The sequence below is a fragment of the Helicoverpa zea genome, chromosome 21 (genome assembly GCF_022581195.2).
Source record: "Helicoverpa zea isolate HzStark_Cry1AcR chromosome 21, ilHelZeax1.1, whole genome shotgun sequence".
Classification (NCBI taxonomy): Eukaryota; Metazoa; Arthropoda; class Insecta; order Lepidoptera; family Noctuidae; genus Helicoverpa; species Helicoverpa zea.
The window spans coordinates 6,246,478-6,268,276 of record NC_061472.1 but is presented as its reverse complement, the minus strand read 5'-3'; the positions used below and the strand labels follow the sequence as shown (position 1 = coordinate 6,268,276).

Genomic DNA, 21,799 nt, shown 5'->3' with positions numbered 1-21,799 from the left:
TAATGGAAAGTTATGATAAAATCATAACTGTTAAGTGATGGAATATTTTGTAAACAATGGGCAGCTTTTATTTATACGCACGTACTACGGTACCTACGTAATCATTCACCATTGGTAGTTTTAAACGTAAATGATGATTTGTATTTAGATAGAAAAACATTATTGTGAAGGATTAACACGAACAATTAGACGGGGCAATCAGCGTACACCAACTGCTCTTGTAATCGTAGTCCGCGTCTCCCGAAGTTTTTATAACAACAGGAAGAAGTCAGGTTTTCTAACAAAGAGTTCTAAACACAACACTATGAAGTTTTAAACAACGTCATAAACACGAGATAAATACGTCCATAGTCATATAACATGACATAAGTAAACTATGTGTCAAAAATCTCAATCAATGGTCCCATGCGCTGTAGAGATATTTTATGTTTTCGGAAAGATACGATTACAAATATTATTCTACAGGGTGGCCTACTAGATTGCTGATGACACTAGGTTAAGTGTTAAGTGACTGTTACAAATCATCCGGACCCCGCTCAAAATTCACGTTCATTCCGTACCAAAACAAAAAAATAAAATGAATTTCCTCAAGAACAAAAGAGGTGCCAGGAGAAACTCCACAAGTGTTATGGCGAGCACTGAAAAATGGAGAACCTACAGTCGGAGGATGTCACGTCGAGGTCAGGATATATTCGATGAAGAATTGGATGAATATGAACCGAAATACAAAGATGTTAAAAACTGGGTCGAGGAACTATTCGAGAGAAAGAGCGATGCTGACAAAGTTGACCAAGACATTGAAGTGCAACTGACTAAGAAACAGACTCTTATCCTATCGACTTTGGTTCCTGATGAAATACTCTTAATAGACAAGTAAAGTATACATATAGTGTAATTGAGAAAAATTTGTGTAGGGTTAAACTTTTCAGGATCATTTTCTGTTATATATTTCTGATACCTACATTTAAAGTGGTCAAATCTGATGATCTTAATAGGTACATTAGTACCTATTTTAAAACAAACTTTTTTTTTCAGATTCGATTCAACAGATACGAAAAGATTTGTTGGCGTTCTCCTCATGGCCGATGTTTCAGGCTATACAGCTCTCTCGGAAAGATATAATAACACTGGCAAAGGCGGCACCTACAGACTAACTGTAACTCTGAACACGTACCTTGGCGCACTCATCGAGCTCATCTATGGACACGGTGGTGACATCATAAAATTCGCTGGAGACGCTTTCTTAGCGCTTTGGAAAACTGATAAACGTTCATTTTTATGTCACACCATTCACACAGTTATAGCTTGTGCTCTAATTATACAACATTCCTACGCGGTGTATGAAACTGATGTTAAAGTTAACTTAAAAGTAAAACTTGCCATATCTGCTGGCAATCTTATATTTGCACCTGTAGGAACTGGAATAGACATGAGCTACATTATTTTTGGCTTACCTGTAATCGAAGCTAAAGCTGCTGAAAGTCTCTGTGCTTCGGGGGAAGTAAAATTGACCCCCACCGCATGGGGGCATTGCTACTCCAGAAATTATGATCACATTATTCATGACAACGGATATGTAACAATAAAGTCTATTCTTTATGATCCTCATGAAAGCAACGTCACAAAACCATTCGCTGGCTTTGGAAATTTGGTCAGGCAAAGCAAAAAGCCGTTCAGTGCAATAGAGAGTCTGCCTGATTTCATATTAGACTCATCGAAAAGTTCTAACGTTGCCGATGCTTTAAGGAAAAGCGAAGCACTTAACTTACGTAAAGCAATTTTGGTCGCTGAAGAAAAAAATATAGGATCTGAAATTCGCAGATTTATGATCAGACCGGTTCTGACTCAAGTTGATGCACATCAACCACTGGAATACCTGACTGAAATGCGTCAAGTTTCAATTTTATTTGTGACTCTTAAGCCAAGAGAATGTTCATTTACCCAATTAATAACAATTGTTAACAATTCTTATCAGATAACCTGTGAAATAGTATACAAATCAATGGGATGCGTTAATAAAATAATTCTTTTTGATAAAGACGTCATGATTTTGGTCGTTTTCGGATTACGGGGCTTCAAACACGAATCTGAAGCTCAGGCCGCATTGAAGTGTGCCTACAGTATAAAAAAATCCGTATCTGCACTGGATGGAGTTTTAGAAGTGTCAATTGGTGTGACGACTGGTCAAGTATATTGTGGCGTGGTAGGTCATCCTCTTCGCAGAGAATTTACAGTAATTGGTGCTATTGTCAACAAGGCAGCACGGCTTATGTGTGGATTCCGAAATAAAATCACTTGTGATGAAACAACTTTTGTCAAAAGTAAAATGTCCAAAAACGGGTTTACACTTCAACCTACTATTGAATTAAAAGGTATTGTCAAACCTGGAAAAATATATGAATACTCGGAAGATATTAGAGTTAAAGAGATGTACGATATACCAATGATTCCCCCACTTCTTAATCGTGGTGATGAAATTGAATATTTTGACAGCTGGCTGGAAGATAGTAAGTCAACTTATAGAAGTTTTGATGCTCTCCTAATGGTAGGTGAATCACGAATCGGAAAAAGTAGATTGCTAGAATGGATGGCGCGCCGTGCCAAAAATAATGGATTTCGTGTATGTTCGTTAACCTTAACTTCCATACATTCTGCAACTGCCTATTTAGCTTTGAGCCAGATTATTAATCAAATACTTGAGCTTGAAGAACCTCTAGAGGCCTTTGCAAAAGAAGAAAAAATAGTGCAATTATTAAAAATCTACTCTGATGACCTATGCTTTTTGAATAATGTAATTAAAGTACGTTTCGCTTATTACGAAGGAGCTCATTCATTAGATGAAGCTAAGCGAAAAGAAAAGGCTAAATTCATGTTTCAGAAATTAATTAATGCGATACCAGAAACGATTGTCATATTTTTAGACGATTTACAAAATTTGGATTCATTTTCCTGGGAATACATATCATTGATGTTCAGCTCAATGAAAATATTTCTGGTCATATCCGTATCACGTGGAAAATTTAGTGCTGTACACAATTGGCTCTATAGTGTATTTATAAATAATAGTGTTAGGAAAATATGTTTAGGACCTTTGGAACCAGAATGGATCCCTGCTTTAGCTTGCCAAATATTAGACGTAGACGCTGTCTCGAATGACTTATGTGTTGCCTTACGAAATAAATGTAAAGGTATGCCGGGACTTGTTGAGAGCTTCATCATTCATTTATTTTCTACCGGAGCAATTGAAATCAATAGGATACAAGATACTGAACTAAGTGACTGGGAATCAGCAGACTTACAATTTCCAGATCCCGCTCTTCTACACCCACAGGCATTGGATGGTAAAAATCAAGATGACCTTGACAGACTCATACAAAATGATGCAAAAGAAGACATAGGCATATGTATAGTTACTGACGAACAAGAACTGAATACAAATATAAATGCCCACAATTTAGATGCATTAATTATGATACAAATTGATTCATTGACGCCTTATCAACAACTGCTTTTAAAAATTGCATCAGTAATAGGTAACTTCATACCGAGGGATCTCTTAGAAAATATCATGTATGAAAATAATGATATAGTTACAGCGAAAGCAATCAAAAGACTTTTTTCTTTACGAATCCTATCGTGTGCAAACGCGGACTCTATGTATAAATATGGTCGCAGAGGCACTTCTACTTCATCTATATTTCCCAGCAACTCATCCTATAATCCCAATCTTGTTTGTGAATGTAGTTTCGAATACGACTCAGAAAACGTTCACGATCTACCTAAGTATGCATTTTGTAAATTAATGCGATTCAGAAGCAAAAACTCGAGAAAAACATGTTACGAACTGTTACCAATTAATCAAAAAAAGGAATTTCACACACGGATTGTCAATTACTTAGAAAATAATAAACAAAAGTGCACAGACTGTGGTGGGACTGTTATGGTAGTTCAATCATTATTAAGTTTACATGGAGAAGAACCAGTAATTAGTCCCTCAAGTGATTCATCAGTTACTACCATAGGCAGAGACAAAAGTTCAGATGAAGAGTCGCAAGAAGATGAAGAAGTTACTTCTAAACAACAGAGCTCTATTAATTTATATCAAGCTAAATCGGAAACAAATGTTGTAAAAGAATCATTACTAACAATCAAATCACCTAGTGAAATAAAGCTACCTAGCATTTCAAAAGAAAGCACACAATTTGATATGAGGCAATCTCAAGTAACACCTATTTTGAAAGCAAGAGGCAGTATGGATATAACAAGCACGGCTCAAAGCAACCAAAAATCAATTAAAAAAGTTACTATGACACACATTTTTAATAACGAAACTAGTTCTGAAGACGTTATAAAATTTAAGATTTTCGATATGCTTCGTGAGGTCACCGAAGCCGATACTCCTAGTGACTGGCAGAACCTTGGTATTGTTGATAGTCAAGAAGTTTTCGAAGAAATTAAAAATGACAAATCGAAAAAAACTTTTACCGTCAATATTGAAAAAGGTGTATCAGCAACAAATTTTGCCAGATGTACCTGTGCGGAGTTAAATATAACTATTAGTGAACAAGTTGTCCACCACGCACAACGTGCGGATTTAAAATCAAAAGCTATCGAATTCCTGATTAAGTACTCTTATTTGTGCATCCTGAGCAATAATGTTGAAAATGTATTTGCCAAGCTCGATGAAGCCGAAGGGATGTGTTACTCAGTTAGCCACTTAGATAGTTTCGAAAAAAAGCGATATTTAGGAAAAATTTATTCACTAAGAGCTTCCGCGTGCCTCGTAATGGGAAATCTATCTGCAGCTAAAATTGAAACGGATCATGCAACACAACTTTATAACATCAATTTACATAAGGTCCCTGAATATTTAAAATTGAAAAATATCACAAAGGTTTTCAAATTTCAAAGGCAAAAACATCGTTTACACAAAGCAATACTAAAGTCAGACTCAGTGTTCTGTTTGAACACAGCCACTTTATTATACTCCATGCTGGGAGATGAAAGAGTTACAAGGATGACGGCTATCCGTGCCCTAAACATAGTACAAAATTTTGAGTGTTCCGTAGTGAATACATGCGACACGTATTGTAACGCTATACAAGTAGAATTGGACCGCGGCACACCAGAAGCTACTGCAGAAATAGAACAAATGGCAGCCCACTCTTTGAAATCATTTGCAAACCCAATTCAGGCTGATGAACTTTTTGCCGTTGGAAAACTTTTTATGGCAACCTTTCGAGCTCGGATGGCCAGAGGTGAATTGGCGCCAACTATCCGCTCTGGCTTCCGTGCATTAGCTGTTAGTCGGTTCTTGCAAGCTGAAGATGTATCTTTGGACCTAATACCAGACTTATTCTATATCCTTCTTACCCGTCGGCGAATTACAGAAGCTATCGACATCTTGCAATTTGCCCTACGTGCTAATCAACAAGATCATATGTCATATGACTCTGAAACATGGTATTATGCTCTGTGTATGGATATGATACTAGATGCAGGATTTCAACTTGAATCACCACAGGAGATAAGTCGATTTGCTGAATATGCAATTAGTAGAGGTAAATCAGCAGGGCCTAGTCGGCGCCGACTGGTTGTAGGACTGTGGACCTATTGGCTAAGAGCGGATTCAGAAAGGAAGGCGAAACGTTTCGAGTCTGAGGCTTTAAGCTGGGCATCGCATCAAGATGATGGGTCGATGTCCACACTTTTGAGTTCAATGAGACTAGCTGAAGGGATGCTTGAAAGTTTGGCAAGAAAGATGGACGATTTGCGAAAGGTATCCAAGACTCCGTTATGAGAAAGTAATGCTATGAGATACATATCCAAAAAGTGAAATTATAATAACTTTTGATTTTCATTAGGTGGTGGATCTGATGGAATTACGTTCGATAGCGGACAGAGAACTAGCTCGGTTGGAAAACGACGCTCGTCAGTTGCGAGCCTTGTACCCTCGCTGGTGCCTACTGAGAGCCAACTCGTCAATGTTATCTGGCCGACATGCAGCTGCCACCGTCATCTTTAATCAAGTATGAAACTTTGCAACTTTGTCTGAAATAATTTATGAAATAGTATCATATCACATCGTTTATTGCATTCCATAACCATTCGGTGGAAAATATAAAATGATAGTCACAATTATGGACCCTGATGGGCACAGCAAAATAGTTAGAAGCGAGGAAGGCGTTTAATAAAAGATAGTAGTAGTATAATAGCTTTCTTTTATAGTGTGTGAATTTAGTTCTGCAATTTAGGTCTGTAAAATGTTGTGCTTAGTTGTGTGTAGCACTTTCATTACAAGTGGGATAAATTGATAATTTATATAATTTCGTCATTTCTAATCCATATTTGCAGGCTTCAGAAGAAGCAAAGAAGATGCACAACCGCCTCGAAGAAGCCATGGTTCGCGCAACGAATACAAACTCAGTGTTCTGGATACAAAATGCGCGCACAGGACGATTCGTGCATTGGCGGGAGGGTACAGAGTACGCACAAAATTCTTGGCACCAAATCATGTATAGAATCAGTACCACAAGACGATAAAATTTAACTAGTTTCAAGTTTACGTTCACATAAATCAAAATTCAATTCAATATTATGTATCCTATTCTCTGAAACGTGACCTCATGCGTATGTACCCGTTTCTCCCATGGAATCAATTCAAACCTTTGGAATGTAAAACAGTAATTAAGCATAATGTTTTATACGAATAAAATAATATAAGTATTTTAAAACTTAACTTCTCTTTTTCTGCACCTAGTCAGTACTCATTTTTTTATTTAAAAAAACCACTGGGTGCCTAAAGTAGTTCCCACAGGACGCAGGTGGAACCGTTAAGAAGACAGTGCCAAAAAAAAAAGATCTTAAAAGACGAGAGTTCCAAGTTAACTAAAAGCGTTAAAAACTTAACACTGTTGTCAAGTGTTGTCATCGGTGATAAAAAGTTGATAACAAACAAAACTGATAACAAAGTTTTAGTAGAACTTTATCTCTCAATAACACGGCATTTATTGCGTAATTTTGTGCTATTCATATTATTTCATTAATAATCGCGACGTTGGGTGAACATACGTACCAAAAATGACGAGTAAAAACATTGTGTTTGTCGGAATAATCGCTAGTTCGAGTTCTCTAAACAAACTTGATATAAACTCCGGATACATTGCAGTTCAACATGGAAAGGTAAATACTGAGCACATAACTTACTTACTCTATAATCCACAAATTAATACTATAATATTAACAAACTAGCTTCTGCCCGCGACTTCGTACGCGGATCCTGTCCCTTATGCCAGCGACTACGGGGTCAGCAAAATCAAAGATCTGAATCGTCTGATATTGAATTTAAGGGCCCGTTGGCTTGAAAACAACGGAATACGCATAGCCATTAGAAACGTTCCATATATTTAATTTTTGTACTTCAACGGCAAAAGCAAAGCAGACTAAACAAAACGCCAAGAACTGAACCGCAATAGACGTGACCATAGCGATAAATAAAAGTAGTGATTCTAATTAGTCCGCATTTAAGTTGTGTGTGGCAAAAATATTACACGTATTATTACGTAAAAAAACATTAAATGTTACTGAGATGACAAAGTCGTGATGACTTAGTGGAAGTCGTGGTGGTTTAGTGGGTAGAGAACCAATCTCTCAAGTATGAGCGTGCGTCTTTGATTCCAGATCTGGCAAGTACCTGCCAATGCAATTTTTCTAAGTTCGTATGTACTTTCTACGTATATTTTGGATACCAATGACCGTTATTTGGAGGGGATGTTAAACTGTGGGTTGTCATTGAACATTCTTGGCAGTCGTTATGAGTAGTCAGAAGCCAGTAAGTCTAACCAGTTTTACCAAGGGGTGTTGGGTTGAGCGGTTAACCGGGTTGTGGAGGTCAGATAGGCAGTCGCTCCTTGTAAAACACTGGTACTCAGTTGCATCGTGACTGGAAGTCGACCCTAACATAATTGGGACAAAGGCTCTTGAGATAATAACGACAATAATAATGAGATATAAGCTCCGCAGGACATCTGAGGCTGATGACGGGGAGTAGCGACCCCGCGGGGCATATATACTGAGTTCTCCAGGGAGAGTATACTGTCCCCCATCTCCGGCCGGTCGGAGTGAACCATGACGGGGGTAGGTCTCAACCCTCTGGCTTGGCTTGACCGTCAGACTGACAGAGTGGAGTCGCTAGAGCAGGGTTAGTAGCCCTGCTCGGAGGATAGGTGCCTCGTGGTAAGTGACCCACAGGGAGCGCGTAATCTGCGTTTAAAATCCGCCGAGGTATCCTCACACTTCTTGTTGCCCTCTTGTTGCTATTCAGTGACTGATTCCCGGGGGCCCAGTAAGTGAGCTGGCGAGTCTCCACCTGCCATTTTTACATGTATCTAATACATTGTCATCGGCAGGTGCCATAGTTCCCGTAGTTTCCCCATTCCTAGTCCAATAGCATCCCATCACAATAGGCCCAAGTAGTATTCATTCACAGTTAGCAATGGTATAACACAGAACCGGGGATTGTTTTTTCTTTTTAACGACGCCCACCGGGGATTGTCCTTGGGTTCATTTCTATAGTGTATAAAGGGATAATCGTCGGTTTTGTGTCACCATTTCATTAAAGTTGTCTCAAAAGGGCTTCAGCGTGTTGGCTTCGGCCCCACGTTTTCCTCCCGAAAATTCGGAACTCTGCAGTCCCGAGGTCTGGAAGAGACATACAAAATAATAATGAGATATATATAACGCAACAAATTCGGAGAGTGACTCGTGACAGAGGGGCTCGTGACGCCACGTCTAGGTATGTAATTTGTACTAAGCAGTGACTTAACACAAAATTCAAGCGTGTTATATCTTCCTTATTATTTGTTAGTGAGAAGGAGAAAAGAAAAAATACGTGTCCATTATTTTAGGGTTATCTAAAAGACGGACTTTTTTGATTCACCATACCTATTTCATAACATTCATTTCTATACATTTCAAGTGTAGTATTGCTCTTGAAGTTCCACATCAGGTGTTCCAGATCTTCGATGTTTATACGTCAATAGAGAGTGCTTATCAGATTGAACCACTTTTGCTAAAACGTTATACCTCTATATGCTATAGTCTTACTGGGCCCCTGGAGTTCCACATCAGGTGTTTTAGATCTTCAATTTGTATAAATCAATAGAAAGTGCTTATCAAATTGAACAACTTTTGCTAAAACGTCATACCTGTATATGGTACAGAAAAACTGGGCTCTTGGGGTTCCACATCAGGTGTTCCAGATCTTAAAATTTATTATCTCAGCTGAAAATGCTCATCAAATGAAACAATTTTTGCCACGGCACCATATTTGTATCTTTTATAGTTTTATTGGTCTGTTGGAGTTCTGCATCAGGTCTTCAAGTTTCGAAGATAAATTATAGCCTATATGTTGACCAGGCCTAATACTGATACAACAAAGAAAAAATCATTGAAATCCGTTCAGTAGTTCGGAAGATTAGCGTGTACAAACAAACAGACATACAGACATACAGACATACAGACAAACAGACATAATTTTTTTTTTGGATTTGTGCTCCATTACTGTTTCTAAACCCCACCCAATTATTATTTTTTTAATATATTCAATGTACAGACACAGTTTTTTTACAGATTTATTATATGTATAGATGAATCGCTAATAATTGTAAGTTTTTAAACTGTTCTAATTTTAAAAACATTTCACAGATTGTCAAAAAAGGTTCTACAGATGAGTTTGTCAAATCTGAGAAAGCTGGAGAATTCTCAAGCTATAAAGTAATGAAATTAAGCCGGAACCAATTTATCATACCTGGGTTCGTAGACTGCCACACCCATGCTCCTCAGTTTCCTAATATCGGCCTAGGTTTAGATAGACCGCTATTAGAATGGCTAGCGAAATACACATTCCCTCTGGAGAAAAAGTATAGTGACACAGAGTTTGCTGCTAAGGTCTACGACCAGGTAGTGGTGAGTAACTTGACAATTAAATTGCATCATATACTAACTCTTTATAACAATTTACCTTTTAATCTGTAGCTGTTAACAGTATCAGCCTATTAATTATCCTTAATAGAGGGCAAAGGCCTGAAGGCACAAGCTTCATTACTGCTAATGGATTGGATAGCAACTTATACTACAGCCTAGATACATAATTGAATTAATAGCCCAAATCAAGTTTTTACTATATGTGTGTAACTCACATTGAATGTATGTGGTAAATAAAAAATATTCACTTCTAAGTTAATGATAAAACAAGAAAATTTTAAAATACTTTTTACATCTATTTCAGCAACGGTTACTAACCAACGGTACAACAACTGCCTGCTATTTTGGTTCCCTACATGTAGAAGGAACATTAGAACTAGTCAAAAGTGCCATCAAGCACCACCAAAGAGCTCTTATAGGTAAAGTGAGCATGAACCAAGAAAATGATGCAGGGTACTACAATGAGACCAAGAAAGAGTTAGCTGATGTCGAAGAATTCATCAAAACAGTTATTTCTTATCAGGTTCGTGTCTCTTCCTATCAAACCAGTTCACTTGTACTGTTATCTTTGTTGCAAATATTATAAATAGTAACATGTAGGTCTCATTTAATTGAAGGCCAAGTTTAATAAATAAAATTAAACAGGCTGCAAACTTTTCAGGAACTTCCGAATATTTCAGATTCCATATTTGAATTGTCAAAGGACGGATAAATAATATTTTTGATGTGCATTTGTCTTCAGAATGAACTAGTGGCACCAGTGGTGACCCCAAGATTTGCAGTCAGTTGTGATAAAGAATTAATGGAAGGCTTGTCAAAAATAGCTAGACAATATGATTGCCGGATACAGGTACTAATTCTTACAAGTTGTCTACTAAATTAGGTACAGTACAAAAGAGCTTTAGTGATTTTATTAATTTTTGCATTTTACTTTTTCAGAGCCATATATCAGAAAACCTATCAGAAATAGAATATGTATTACAAACAAACCCCAAATGCAGAACTTATGGAGATGTTTATGATGAAAGTGGTATATTTACTGACAAGGTAAGTTTACATTTCTCATCAATTAAGAACAAACTGGCAGCATGAGTGTAGGTTGCCCTATAAAAGCCTTTTCATGATAAATCATTTTGAACAAGTACCATCAATTTGAAATCTTGACACCCAATGTTTTGAGATTCCTGTATTATTCTTGTACTTATAGTCTATATCAATGTTATTTGCCAATTTATTTTTTACATGCAGACCAACAACAAAGGGATCTTCTAAGGTACCTATCTAAAAAACTATACTGCCAATTCAATGTACTCCTATGAACAGCAATAACAATAATTTCCTACTCACCTTTTCCCTCTGTGTTCCAGTGTATAATGGCTCATGCAGTTCACCTAACAGACGAGGAGTTGACCTTGTTGCTGAGTAGAGGAGTGTCCGTAGCTCACTGTCCGGCCTCTAATACAAGGCTCAAGTCTGGGCTCTGTCCTGTTAGAAGAATTATCAATGCTAACATTACTGTTGGATTGGGGACAGGTAAAAATATTAATTATTGTAAAGGTTCAGTCTGCTTGCTATGCCTGTAGATAATCTAATTCCTGATTTAAAATCAATATCTCGTACAAATTATATTTTTTGTTTCTGTAAAACAAAGTTGCTATATTAAATACTAGCCGTTTTCCCGCGGTTTCACCTGCGTCCCGTGAGAGATACTGCCCGCACCGGGATAAAATATAGCCTATGTTACTCGCAGATGATATACCTTTCTAATGGTGAAAGAATATTTAAAATCGGTCATGTAGTTTTTGAGTATATCCATTATAACCAAACAAACAAAGTTTTCCTCTTTATAATATTAGTATAGATTGTCACTACCAACTGTTTACGCCATTATAGAATGATTCAAAATACTACCTACCTGCTTACATAAAAGAAAACAAATGCACAATTTTACCATCCCTCTTGTCGGAATCGTAATGAAAATATGTCATCTACAAAATACTACATCCTGGACTAATTACACTCAGAAGCTTATCCATTCATGAGCATAAAGCATTAAGTATAAACTTTAACGTCGAATTACCTTTTCATCCTACTATGGTCTTCTTCAGATGTGTCCGGTGGCGACAACGCATCAATACTGGATGCTATACGAAGAACTATGGACATCTCCATGTGTTTAGAGATGCAAGGCAGTCCCAACTACGCTCTGAACTGGAAGGAAGCTTTCTACCTCGCTACTTTAGGCGGTGCTAAAGGTAACAATTTTATTTATTTCTTTCATACACAGTACAGTACAGTAGAAGCTTTATCAAATTATTGAAAGAACCGGACGAATTATTATTTTTTGGTATTATTTGAGAGAACTTTTGCTATAATGGCTTTGGCGATTATCACACTGCCCCGCATGATGCAGCGTAGCGCGTGGATGCGTTTTTTTCTGTTGCTTGTAAATATCTCCGTTTGTATGGAAAACACGCATAGTCCAACACACTGAAAATGCATCCACGCGCGTTCATGCAGATCACGCGCATACACGCGGAGAAACACGCACCCCCGCGCGTAGGTGCGGGGCGAGACGCATGGTATGGTACCCTGAATCCCGCACTGCCGCGCGTGATTTTGAATGGACGTGACGTGTATATTTGAAAATGGAACTCGATGAGAGCCGCTGTGCGTGAATTTACAAAACGCAGCTACGCGCGTGAGTGCGCGAAAAACCCGCACGATGATGCAGATCTGCACTCCCGCAGGAACGCGCGTAGGTGCGTCGACACGCAAGATGTAGCGTGATGCGGAGCAGTGTGAAGATCACCTTTACTTAAGAGTTATTCATTTCAGATTGCCCTTAAAAACGTTGTGACCAGTTTGTTTTTATGAAGGAAACTTTACCATAAATTTGCTTTTTTTCGCAGCTTTGAACTTGGATCACAAAGTTGGCAACTTCGATGTAGGCAAAGATTTTGACGCCTTGTTGGTAGATGTGTATTTGAAGGGTAGCCAGATTGACGAGTATGAAGGAGCTTTACCAACTACCTCTGAAGAATATGTCGTGGACTTGCTACAGAAATTCATATTCTTGGGAGACGACAGGAATATTGTGCAAGTTTATGTGAAAGGAGAATTAGTGAAAAATCTTTTGTAACCATTTCTGGGTAAGATACATAGTAGTAAGTAATTAAGATTATCAATATTTTATGCAAAGCACTCTTCCAATGCCATCGTACGTAATTCAATGTGATATTTACATTTTCTATAAAATATTTTTAGACACTTTAAAATCAGTGTTGTTTTTACAATTTAGTCTTAAATAAAATCTTGGACATAAATAAAACTCAACGGTAATTTGTTATACTTTTTATTCTTGTGTAATTCTTTATAATTTGTGTAGAAAAAATGTGCAAATATAATGTGAAAATACAAACTGAATTTACATAAGCAAATACCGTAAATACAATAATACTAAAGGAATTACATTTTAATATATTCCCTTATACACGCGACGAACATAATAATGCAAGTGTGACCTACGGGTAACACAGGCTATCATTGCACTCCTTTACGGCTGTTACATTTCCTAATAAAAATTAACATAAATTTACTATCATAGTATAAAACCGCTAGTAACACTGTTATAATTTTGTTAAAGCTCCGAGATCTGTTCTAACATTTTATGACAGAAAATAATACTCAAATGCAACTGGTGTCGTTATATACTTAAGTCGGTGGAATGATTAGATAAATGTATTCGAGGGTTAGTAATAAATTATAATTATAACATATAAACAGTCTTATAAAGTCAAAAATAATATTATACTATCTAAACTTTAGAGCAACTTATATTATTGTACAAAAATGTTACTAGTATTTAGTTAATATTGTTATACTTTAAAAAAATGTTAATTTATTAAAAAATAGGACGCACTTGAATAAAGACGAAAAATATAAGCTAACTTTTACAATTTACAAAAATTTAGTTTTGTCGCTATTGGTACCACAAGAGTACAGGAATCGTTTGACGGCTGTTCATAATGTTGTGATGTCAACAACGACAAGTCTTTTGATCTCAAAATCTACACATTAAACTACGACATTCGTTATCTCCTAACACTAATAATGAACACAGGAACTTGGACGTGCAAATCCAAAAATGCAAGCCAGGTATCAATTAATTTTAGATTCCTCTATCTGGCTACTATGGGACCACTAGTTCAGTGGTCACCGCAGCCCTAACATTTGAATTTGATAATCGTTTACCAGTAACATATTCGTATACAGCATGGGACTATTCGTCACAAAAACCATGCCTGAAATGGGGAATACTATAGTTGACAACAAATACTTCACCTGACATATTCAAATATATAATAAAGGTGATAAAATAAAAAACGAAATATAACAAAAAGTACTTCTAAATATGGCCATGACGTAGCCGTGGATAGCAGCGATGTAACCGCTAGCCGAGTGCTAATACTTAACAATACGTAATTACACAACGAATATAAAATTACTTTGAGCTGCCTTCGATACACAAACCTCTACATTAGCAATCAGGCACTAAGCCTGAACACTTCTTGTGTACAAACAATTATCTATTATTCAACATAACGAAAACTGCTTTTGACCTGCATTGAAACAATTTAACCTAAAACAGTCTTAGAATACAATCTTACAAATAAAAGGTACATTTTATAAAAAATAATTAATGTGCGAATGATGTGCATACAAAGACACATGTTACTCCAATAATAACTAAATTATATACATGTTTTAACAAAAAAGAAACATTTGATCCATTGCGAGTCTTATTAACTTATAACATTATACATTTTATAACTACGTATATGATAATGTGAAAATAATAATTATGTTATGATGTAAGGAAATAATATTAAATATTTAAATGTCAACGTTAGGTATAACTAAATGAATTTTCTCATAAGATTTCTGAATAAACTAGCACCTATATTAATTTATCAAGATCCAATTGTAGATATTTACAGAAAGATACAAAACAACCATTATTTAAAAACTTGACAACTGTATAACTGTATAATATGTCATTTTGTACTATTCAATAATAGACAACATTATAATTGCAATATGTGAATGTGACTGAATCGATAACTATGTATGCATAGTTGTCAACCGTATTTGTTCGTTAGGTAAGATAAACGTTTCTAAACATAGCTCAGTCTTTTCTATCTGGCTCAAATTTGGCGGAAACCTGTATACTTTTATATAGAGCCAATTGTAAGCAGTAAATTTTGGCATGCCTTGAAATTTGCAGAATTTACTATCTACCACGTGAACAATGCAATAACAGAGAAATTAACGTGTATGAGGTAGAAAGAAATGCACAAAGAAAAGTATAATAATGCCGTTTCTACACCTTATAAACTTTTAACTAAGTTAGGAAAGTATTATTCTATGACGTAAAAATAAACTAACCATTTATATACAGGAATGTTTAGTCGTAATATTAATTTGACATTAGCAACACTTGTCCCCAAACATGTAATAATTTGGATAACTACAGTACATTTTATCTTTTTTCAAAACTTGATATTAAAAACGTTTGACATTTAAGTTTAGGTACATTTTTCATGGCACAGAAAAGATTGCATATCTTTATTTCAAAATATTGTGTATAATTTAATTGTGTGCATACAAAAAACGCGCAAGTGTGATGCATTAGTAGAAACGAGTTTCAACAAACTTCAGAAAAGTAAATTCTGATAAACAAACGCGTTATACTAATTTAATATTCACGCAACATCGAAATATTTTTTTATAAAATAGAGAGCTCAATAATTTTGGGTTGACATTTAATTCGATCGAATATAAAAATCGAAAAACGACGTGGTATATTTTTATTTATAAATATGATGATATAGTTTAAATGAGAAAAAAAAATGAAAAATTGGCCTAAAGCGTACGACATCAGCTATAAAAAATGTACAAACTCCTTATCGCAGAACCTACGCTCTATCACATATATTTAGTAAATCAGCACAACAGCCACATGACTCCACGAATTATAAGAGAAAGTTTCGCGCCGGACTACCCTAGCTAGAGGTGGCGAGCCTCGGATAATACTGACAGACAACGCAACGCTTCTATCTAATGGGTATATCTAGTCTTAACATTTTTAACACATTTCCTTACGGTTCCTACTTTGCATCAGTATTTTTGTATCATCATCGAATGGCAGTGATACTCAACCCATATTTCCGCATTAAACTTCTGAGACACAACTTTTTAGGAACGGTAATGTTTTTAAGCGTTTTCGAAAGAACTGCTCTACTACACAGAGTAGCAGTTAGCAGTCGAAGGAGTGTTTAAATACTAAGATTTTAGTCTATTGCTACTAAAATCAATATCGAATATTGGATCATCCCTTCACATTTTAGCGCCTCGGCATACACGAAAACCTTGTCCTGTGCACCATAAACTTCATCGTTTCGTACTAAAGGAATAATTTATTGGTCATCTATGTTTTCACTAGCTTATTTTCCTAGTTTAAATACTTATTGCTATTGCCTTGGTGTTCAGAACAAATTTTCGACAGCTATCGCTGAGGTTAGCTTTTGCGGGATGAATCCGCACTTAGTAGATATAAACTGGAAAATTCGTACGTGACACTCCCTTGGATCACGTGGGAGGTTAGCGCCAACAGTGACGGCACAAGATAGACATTCCCAACAGGATCATTTTAAATTGCCCTTTACAACCCCTGATACCTACGTCCGCTGTTTGCGGAGCATGGTAGTGTCACGTAGGTATTTGGCAGGCTATAGTACAGTACTCGCTAGTGTAGTGGCATAAGACATCGCATGGGAGCCGCGCGTTACCTGGTGTCCTCGGCGGAGCGCGCGTGGCGCAGTCAGGCGGTCACTTTACGAGGCTGGAGAGCGAGCGGGACTTCAGTGTCGGAGTGCGCGAGCGCGCGGCACGCGGCGCCGCCGCCGCACACGCGCGCGCGCCGGGACCGACGCCGCGAACTGCGCCGCTCGCCACCTGACGCGAACACTCCGTCAGCTCATGCGCTCCTGGTACTCGCTGACGTACGCCCGTGCCTTACTTATGGCCCTTCCCACTATTCTAACTTTCTGTTGATTGCCGTTCACAATATTCTATGTATTTGTTCTTTTCATTACTAAAGATATGAATTTGACATTACATACTTATATGGGGCTAATGACAAATTCCTATCTCTAATAACCAAAAAAAAACAAATACATAGAATATTGGGACTGCTTTTTCCAGGAATATCTGTGTTATGTAGCAGTTATGTAATGTTTAGTTGCTTTAATTCAGAAAATAGCAAATTAAAATATAGTAGCTAAAGAAAGTTAGTTTCGTAGTAATGGTTGTAAAAATGAATATTTTCTGCATTTTATTTAAGGATTTTAGCAATATATTTCAATAATTTTATTGGGAATAAGACACGCCCGTACGTCTGCGATATATCGTCATTACTAATTGTAAGTACATACAAGTAGCGAAATTAAGAAAAAATAAGTGACGTTTTCAAATTTAAATCAATCAAAATCTTGTTAAGAAAAAATAGGGATTCGATTCTAATAATTAATACTCAAATTTGAAAACATCGATTGTTTAGAAAGCAAAGACTAATTTCCAACCAATCTGCAAATCCGCTTATGCCATATGAATATCGGGTGTGTCGTTCATAATCACATTAAATCCTATGGCATATACTTTATAATATTCTATGGCGAATTGTAAAAAAAATAACCTAATCCATTCAGTGGTTTAACCACAGGAGTCATTTTTCGTTTTTATAATTTACAACATCATGTGTAAAGCAAAGATAAAGTTAGGAATATCGAATGTTTTGATCGGTTGACAGCTGTCAGTTTTCAAGGGAGAATTTCAGTTGTTTGTAATGACTGACTTTTATATGGTGTTCTAATTTTCGCACATTTTTATTCTATTTACTTTGTTTGAAAAATTCATTTTTTTTATTTTTACGTATTTTTATTTTTTCTTTGTGTTAATCGACATATATTAACCAGTATATTAACGCATTTCATTTAATGTGATTGTGAACGACACACCCGATATATAGGTTCCCATATAAGAATCGATACACATATAAAATAGATGTATTTGTAAACTAGTCTTTCCTTTCTGTTGAATAAGAAGCGTTGACAAGTTGGTACAGTATTCTTGCCATATCAAAACAACATATACATATAACACGGTACTGCATTCACTGCATGGTATGACATTGGCTTTACAATGAACGTGTGACATTTGGCATGTTCTCACTGGTGACGATGAAACATTACTGAATGGGCCGTGACTGATGTCCAAGCTTGTGACGTCACAACATCCAACATGCTCGAACACAATTATTCGCAGTTATATCCAACACATGCTCGTTTGATTGTTGATGATGCACAATGTGCTGGCAAAGCTGCGTACACCATAATATCGCCTTGTTACCGCTACTCTTTCAATATACATCAACTTAGCTAAGAAAGGACTATTTACAATATTATGTAGAATATTTTATATGAAATACAATATAAAAAAAATATTAAATAACCATAGACAAAAATGTAAAAACTATTTACAATAGAAGCAATATCTACATTAATTTGAGATTTTAAGTAAAAATAATTCTGAAAAGAATATTTGTAAAATATTAAGCAAGAAGAAACAATAAAAAGAGAGAGAACATATAAGAGCAGGTCATGCGTGCGATATGTAGGCGACAAACAGTGTTATGACACATGCGATGCGCCCAAGCGTAAGCGCACAAAGCGATGTACCGCCCTGTGTAGCGCAGGAGGCTTTGCTTCTGCCGACCACGCCCCCACGCGAAGTACATCTAGCTTTGAAGTCGCTATTATCTAACTGTAATAGCTTCTAGCTTCTCTAGTGATTTAGCGGATTAAACGTAACTTCGTCATGGGGGGCAAGGAGACGGTTTTTGATATCTCCTCGAGTCTTTAAGATTTTTCTAAAGGTTAGATTTAGACTCGTCAGGTGCAAATTGTAGATGCTACACCCCATTTGATAGTGAGAGCGAGCAAAGCCTCCGCGGCCGGTTAGTCCTCCGCACCGAAGCGAACGAACACAGTTTGACAGTACCGGTGCGCGAGGTTCAAAACAAAAACTCTAGGCAGGCGACAAGAACGTAGAGAGCGGTGCTCTCGGAGCGAGCCTCGCCCGCGCAGGCGCCGTGCGGGGCGCTGTGCGGGGCGCAGGGCGGGGCGGCTCGGGGCGGCGTACCGGCGCGCGCGCGGCCGGCGTCCAGCGACGCGGCGGGCTGCAGGAACCACTCCGAGCGCGTGCGCATGCGCGCGCGCTGCCGCTCGTGCACCTACGCACCACACCGCTTACACCTCGCGACCTCCCACCCCGACCACGACACCTAATCCGACACCCTTTCTGCCTAAACTGACCCGATTCTCTATTTACCTATTTCAATACTTATGCAATAACTTACTGACATATTCCCACTTAAAATGTTACCATAAATATTTTGTGATTTACCTGGGAATCCAAGTCAGTTTAGGCTGGTTGGTTTATCATAAAAAGACTGTTAAATGACGATTTTTTTGGAAGGGGGGTCGCGACAAGAGGCAGTCGTATAGGTACTTTCGCGAACTAATTTAGCACAAGATATTAATTTCGACCGGTAATAATTAATTAATTAGTCAAGTACCCACCCTACTTCGGCAATGTTTATTAAAACTGAGGTTAATTACAGTAAACATGGAGCATGTGTTAATAATTTATTAGTAACTAATATTTCTATAATTAGTCGACGAAATGAAACGAATATTAGTTTCGCCTACATAATATTAACCACAAAAGGTACCACAACCACTGAATAAAATATTACATTTTTATTTTATTTCAATGATAAAAATATTCAGTCATGTTATTGAGTACATTCTTATTAAAATAGAGGATAACAATCATAAGAAATAAATATCATAATATTACGTATATCTAGGTGTTCGTTTGTGGTGGTCACACTGCACCATTGAGTGCTGCTATAAGCATCTGTGTATGTGTGTGTGCGTTGCCACACCTAGCTTTAAGTAAGCACATTGTGTCCAACATTCTGTTGTATGTCACACCGTGTATTTACCAGTAACATAATGTATATCAAGAGGAAATATCTAAGAACTAACAGATCAGCCACAAGTTGTCCTAGGTTATCAGGGAAACAGACATCACTCATGCATGTAAGAGTCAAACGTGGACTACTGGCGAATCACGATTCTTTATTTAATATATAAATACGGCATTTCAATCGCACAATTTACTACTCATAAGTTACCTATGCCAATTATTAGTAGCGGATGAACACCTACATCAAAACACTACAATTTTTTTAATTTTTCCTACAATAATTTTGTACTAAGTGTTATATAATATTACAGCTAGCAGTCCACGTTACTTCTGAGACAGTACAGGGGAAACAGACTTAGAATCTACAGGTGGATATTGTGAAAATTCTCGTCACCATCACTTAGTCTTATAAAACATGTCCTTCAGTGAGCGCTAGAATTGAAATAATACTCTTTATACATTCATCTGTTCAGTTTAAAGGGCTCAATGGCGTCCATATAATAATGTGGCCATTTTTCAATCTGGTAGTATGTTAGTGGCATGTGATTTTTTGGTGATGGCAATACCAACTTTTGTTTTGATGTAATGGCAGAAATAAATGTTATTATGGGAGCTAATAGTTTTATAGTATTATGTAATTAGATAGAACACATACTTATATGGACAGATAGAACCGTCTCACAAATCATTTTTTATTAACTTTATTATGCAAAGTAACACAGAAACACTAAAGACTTATTATTAATTCAGTTAGGCACTTATAAGCGAATTTGACTGTAAAAAATGATTTCTAAAACACAAATAACAAAGATAGAGAAACAAGAATCATTTGAAGAATACAGTCAAATAGATGAGTAGTAACAGTAGCAAGATATGTTCGTAATACATTTGGTTTCGTACCTGAGGTAAGTAGGAGAGGCTCTTTGTGCTCTCGGCGTATTTGTTGATGGCGCGTAACTCTTCCAGCGTCATGTGGGGACTTGAGTTGCTGCGAGACGATTGAGATGACGAGCTCACTGATACCTGGAGATTGGTAGTAAAACACATTAATTTAGTAGCCTCCACCAGTGATTTCTTCCACGTCTCATGAGATTTGAGAACTACTTCGAATATATGAAGTATACACTGCCCTATCTTACCCGACAAATACGCTTAAGACCCATTTGTTTTCTAATTGGTGGAACAAACTCTTTAGCGTTATGATATAGATAGACATATGATAGCCAATATACCAATTGAGGTTAAAAACATTGAAACAAATATGGCGATTTACAAGTCTTTACACAAAATGTTGAAAAACTATATAAATAAGCAAGATCTGTAACACTTTATCAATGGCGAATTTTAAAGAAAGAGCAATGTTTCAATACACACTTTTCTAGAACTTTCCATTGTACAAGAAGCGTCACAAAAGCGATGTTTTCTGACAAGTGGTTCGATTTAAACTGATTATTACTTGCACTATCGCGCTGCAAATTTGGTTTGACCTGATTTTCTTTAGATACCTGTATCATATCTGTTACTTTTCATTTATTGTGTCAATGTCAGTTATCAAGATTAAAGAAGTGCACATTGTTGCATAATCATAATAAGATATATAGAGTAAGGTAATACAGAGTAGACTCATTAATTAAATGCAAATGAATGTACACTTCAGTTTTGTTACGTTGAGAACGTTACGTTACGTTGAGAACGTTACGTT

At 36.8% G+C, this 21,799-nt stretch overlaps 3 protein-coding genes across 7 annotated transcripts in view; 2 read left to right on the top strand and 1 right to left on the bottom strand.

Moving 5' to 3' along the window:
- The first annotated feature begins 577 nt into the window (after positions 1 to 577).
- Positions 578 to 6,795, top strand: LOC124640606 (adenylate cyclase type 10-like). Its single transcript, XM_047178445.1, has 4 exons — positions 578 to 873; positions 1,036 to 5,779; positions 5,865 to 6,029; positions 6,355 to 6,795. Exons 1-4 carry the CDS (start codon positions 578 to 580, stop codon positions 6,541 to 6,543), a joined length of 5,394 nt encoding a protein of 1,797 aa, XP_047034401.1. The 3' UTR covers positions 6,544 to 6,795.
- Positions 6,796 to 6,934: 139 nt separating this feature from the next.
- On the top strand, positions 6,935 to 13,342 carry LOC124640605 (guanine deaminase). Of its 2 annotated transcripts, XM_047178442.1 has the most exons (8): positions 6,935 to 7,182; positions 9,706 to 9,966; positions 10,289 to 10,507; positions 10,727 to 10,834; positions 10,924 to 11,031; positions 11,352 to 11,517; positions 12,093 to 12,239; positions 12,897 to 13,342. In XM_047178442.1, exons 1-8 carry the CDS (start codon positions 7,081 to 7,083, stop codon positions 13,124 to 13,126), a joined length of 1,341 nt encoding a protein of 446 aa, XP_047034398.1. In that variant the 5' UTR covers positions 6,935 to 7,080; the 3' UTR covers positions 13,127 to 13,342. The 2 variants fall into 2 exon arrangements, with proteins under 2 accessions (XP_047034398.1, XP_047034400.1); XM_047178444.1 differs by lacking the exon at positions 10,727 to 10,834.
- LOC124640603 overlaps positions 13,324 to 21,799 on the bottom strand; it is a 25,983-nt gene continuing 17,507 nt past the window's right edge. For 2 of the 4 annotated variants that reach the window (XM_047178438.1, XM_047178439.1), the window contains exons 9-10: positions 20,998 to 21,120; positions 17,970 to 19,336 (exon numbers count right to left, since the gene is read on the bottom strand). In XM_047178438.1, coding sequence (XP_047034394.1) covers positions 19,118 to 19,336; positions 20,998 to 21,120 — 342 coding nt within the window. In that variant the 3' untranslated portion in view covers positions 17,970 to 19,117. The other 2 variants (XM_047178440.1, XM_047178441.1) reach the window with 2 other exon arrangements.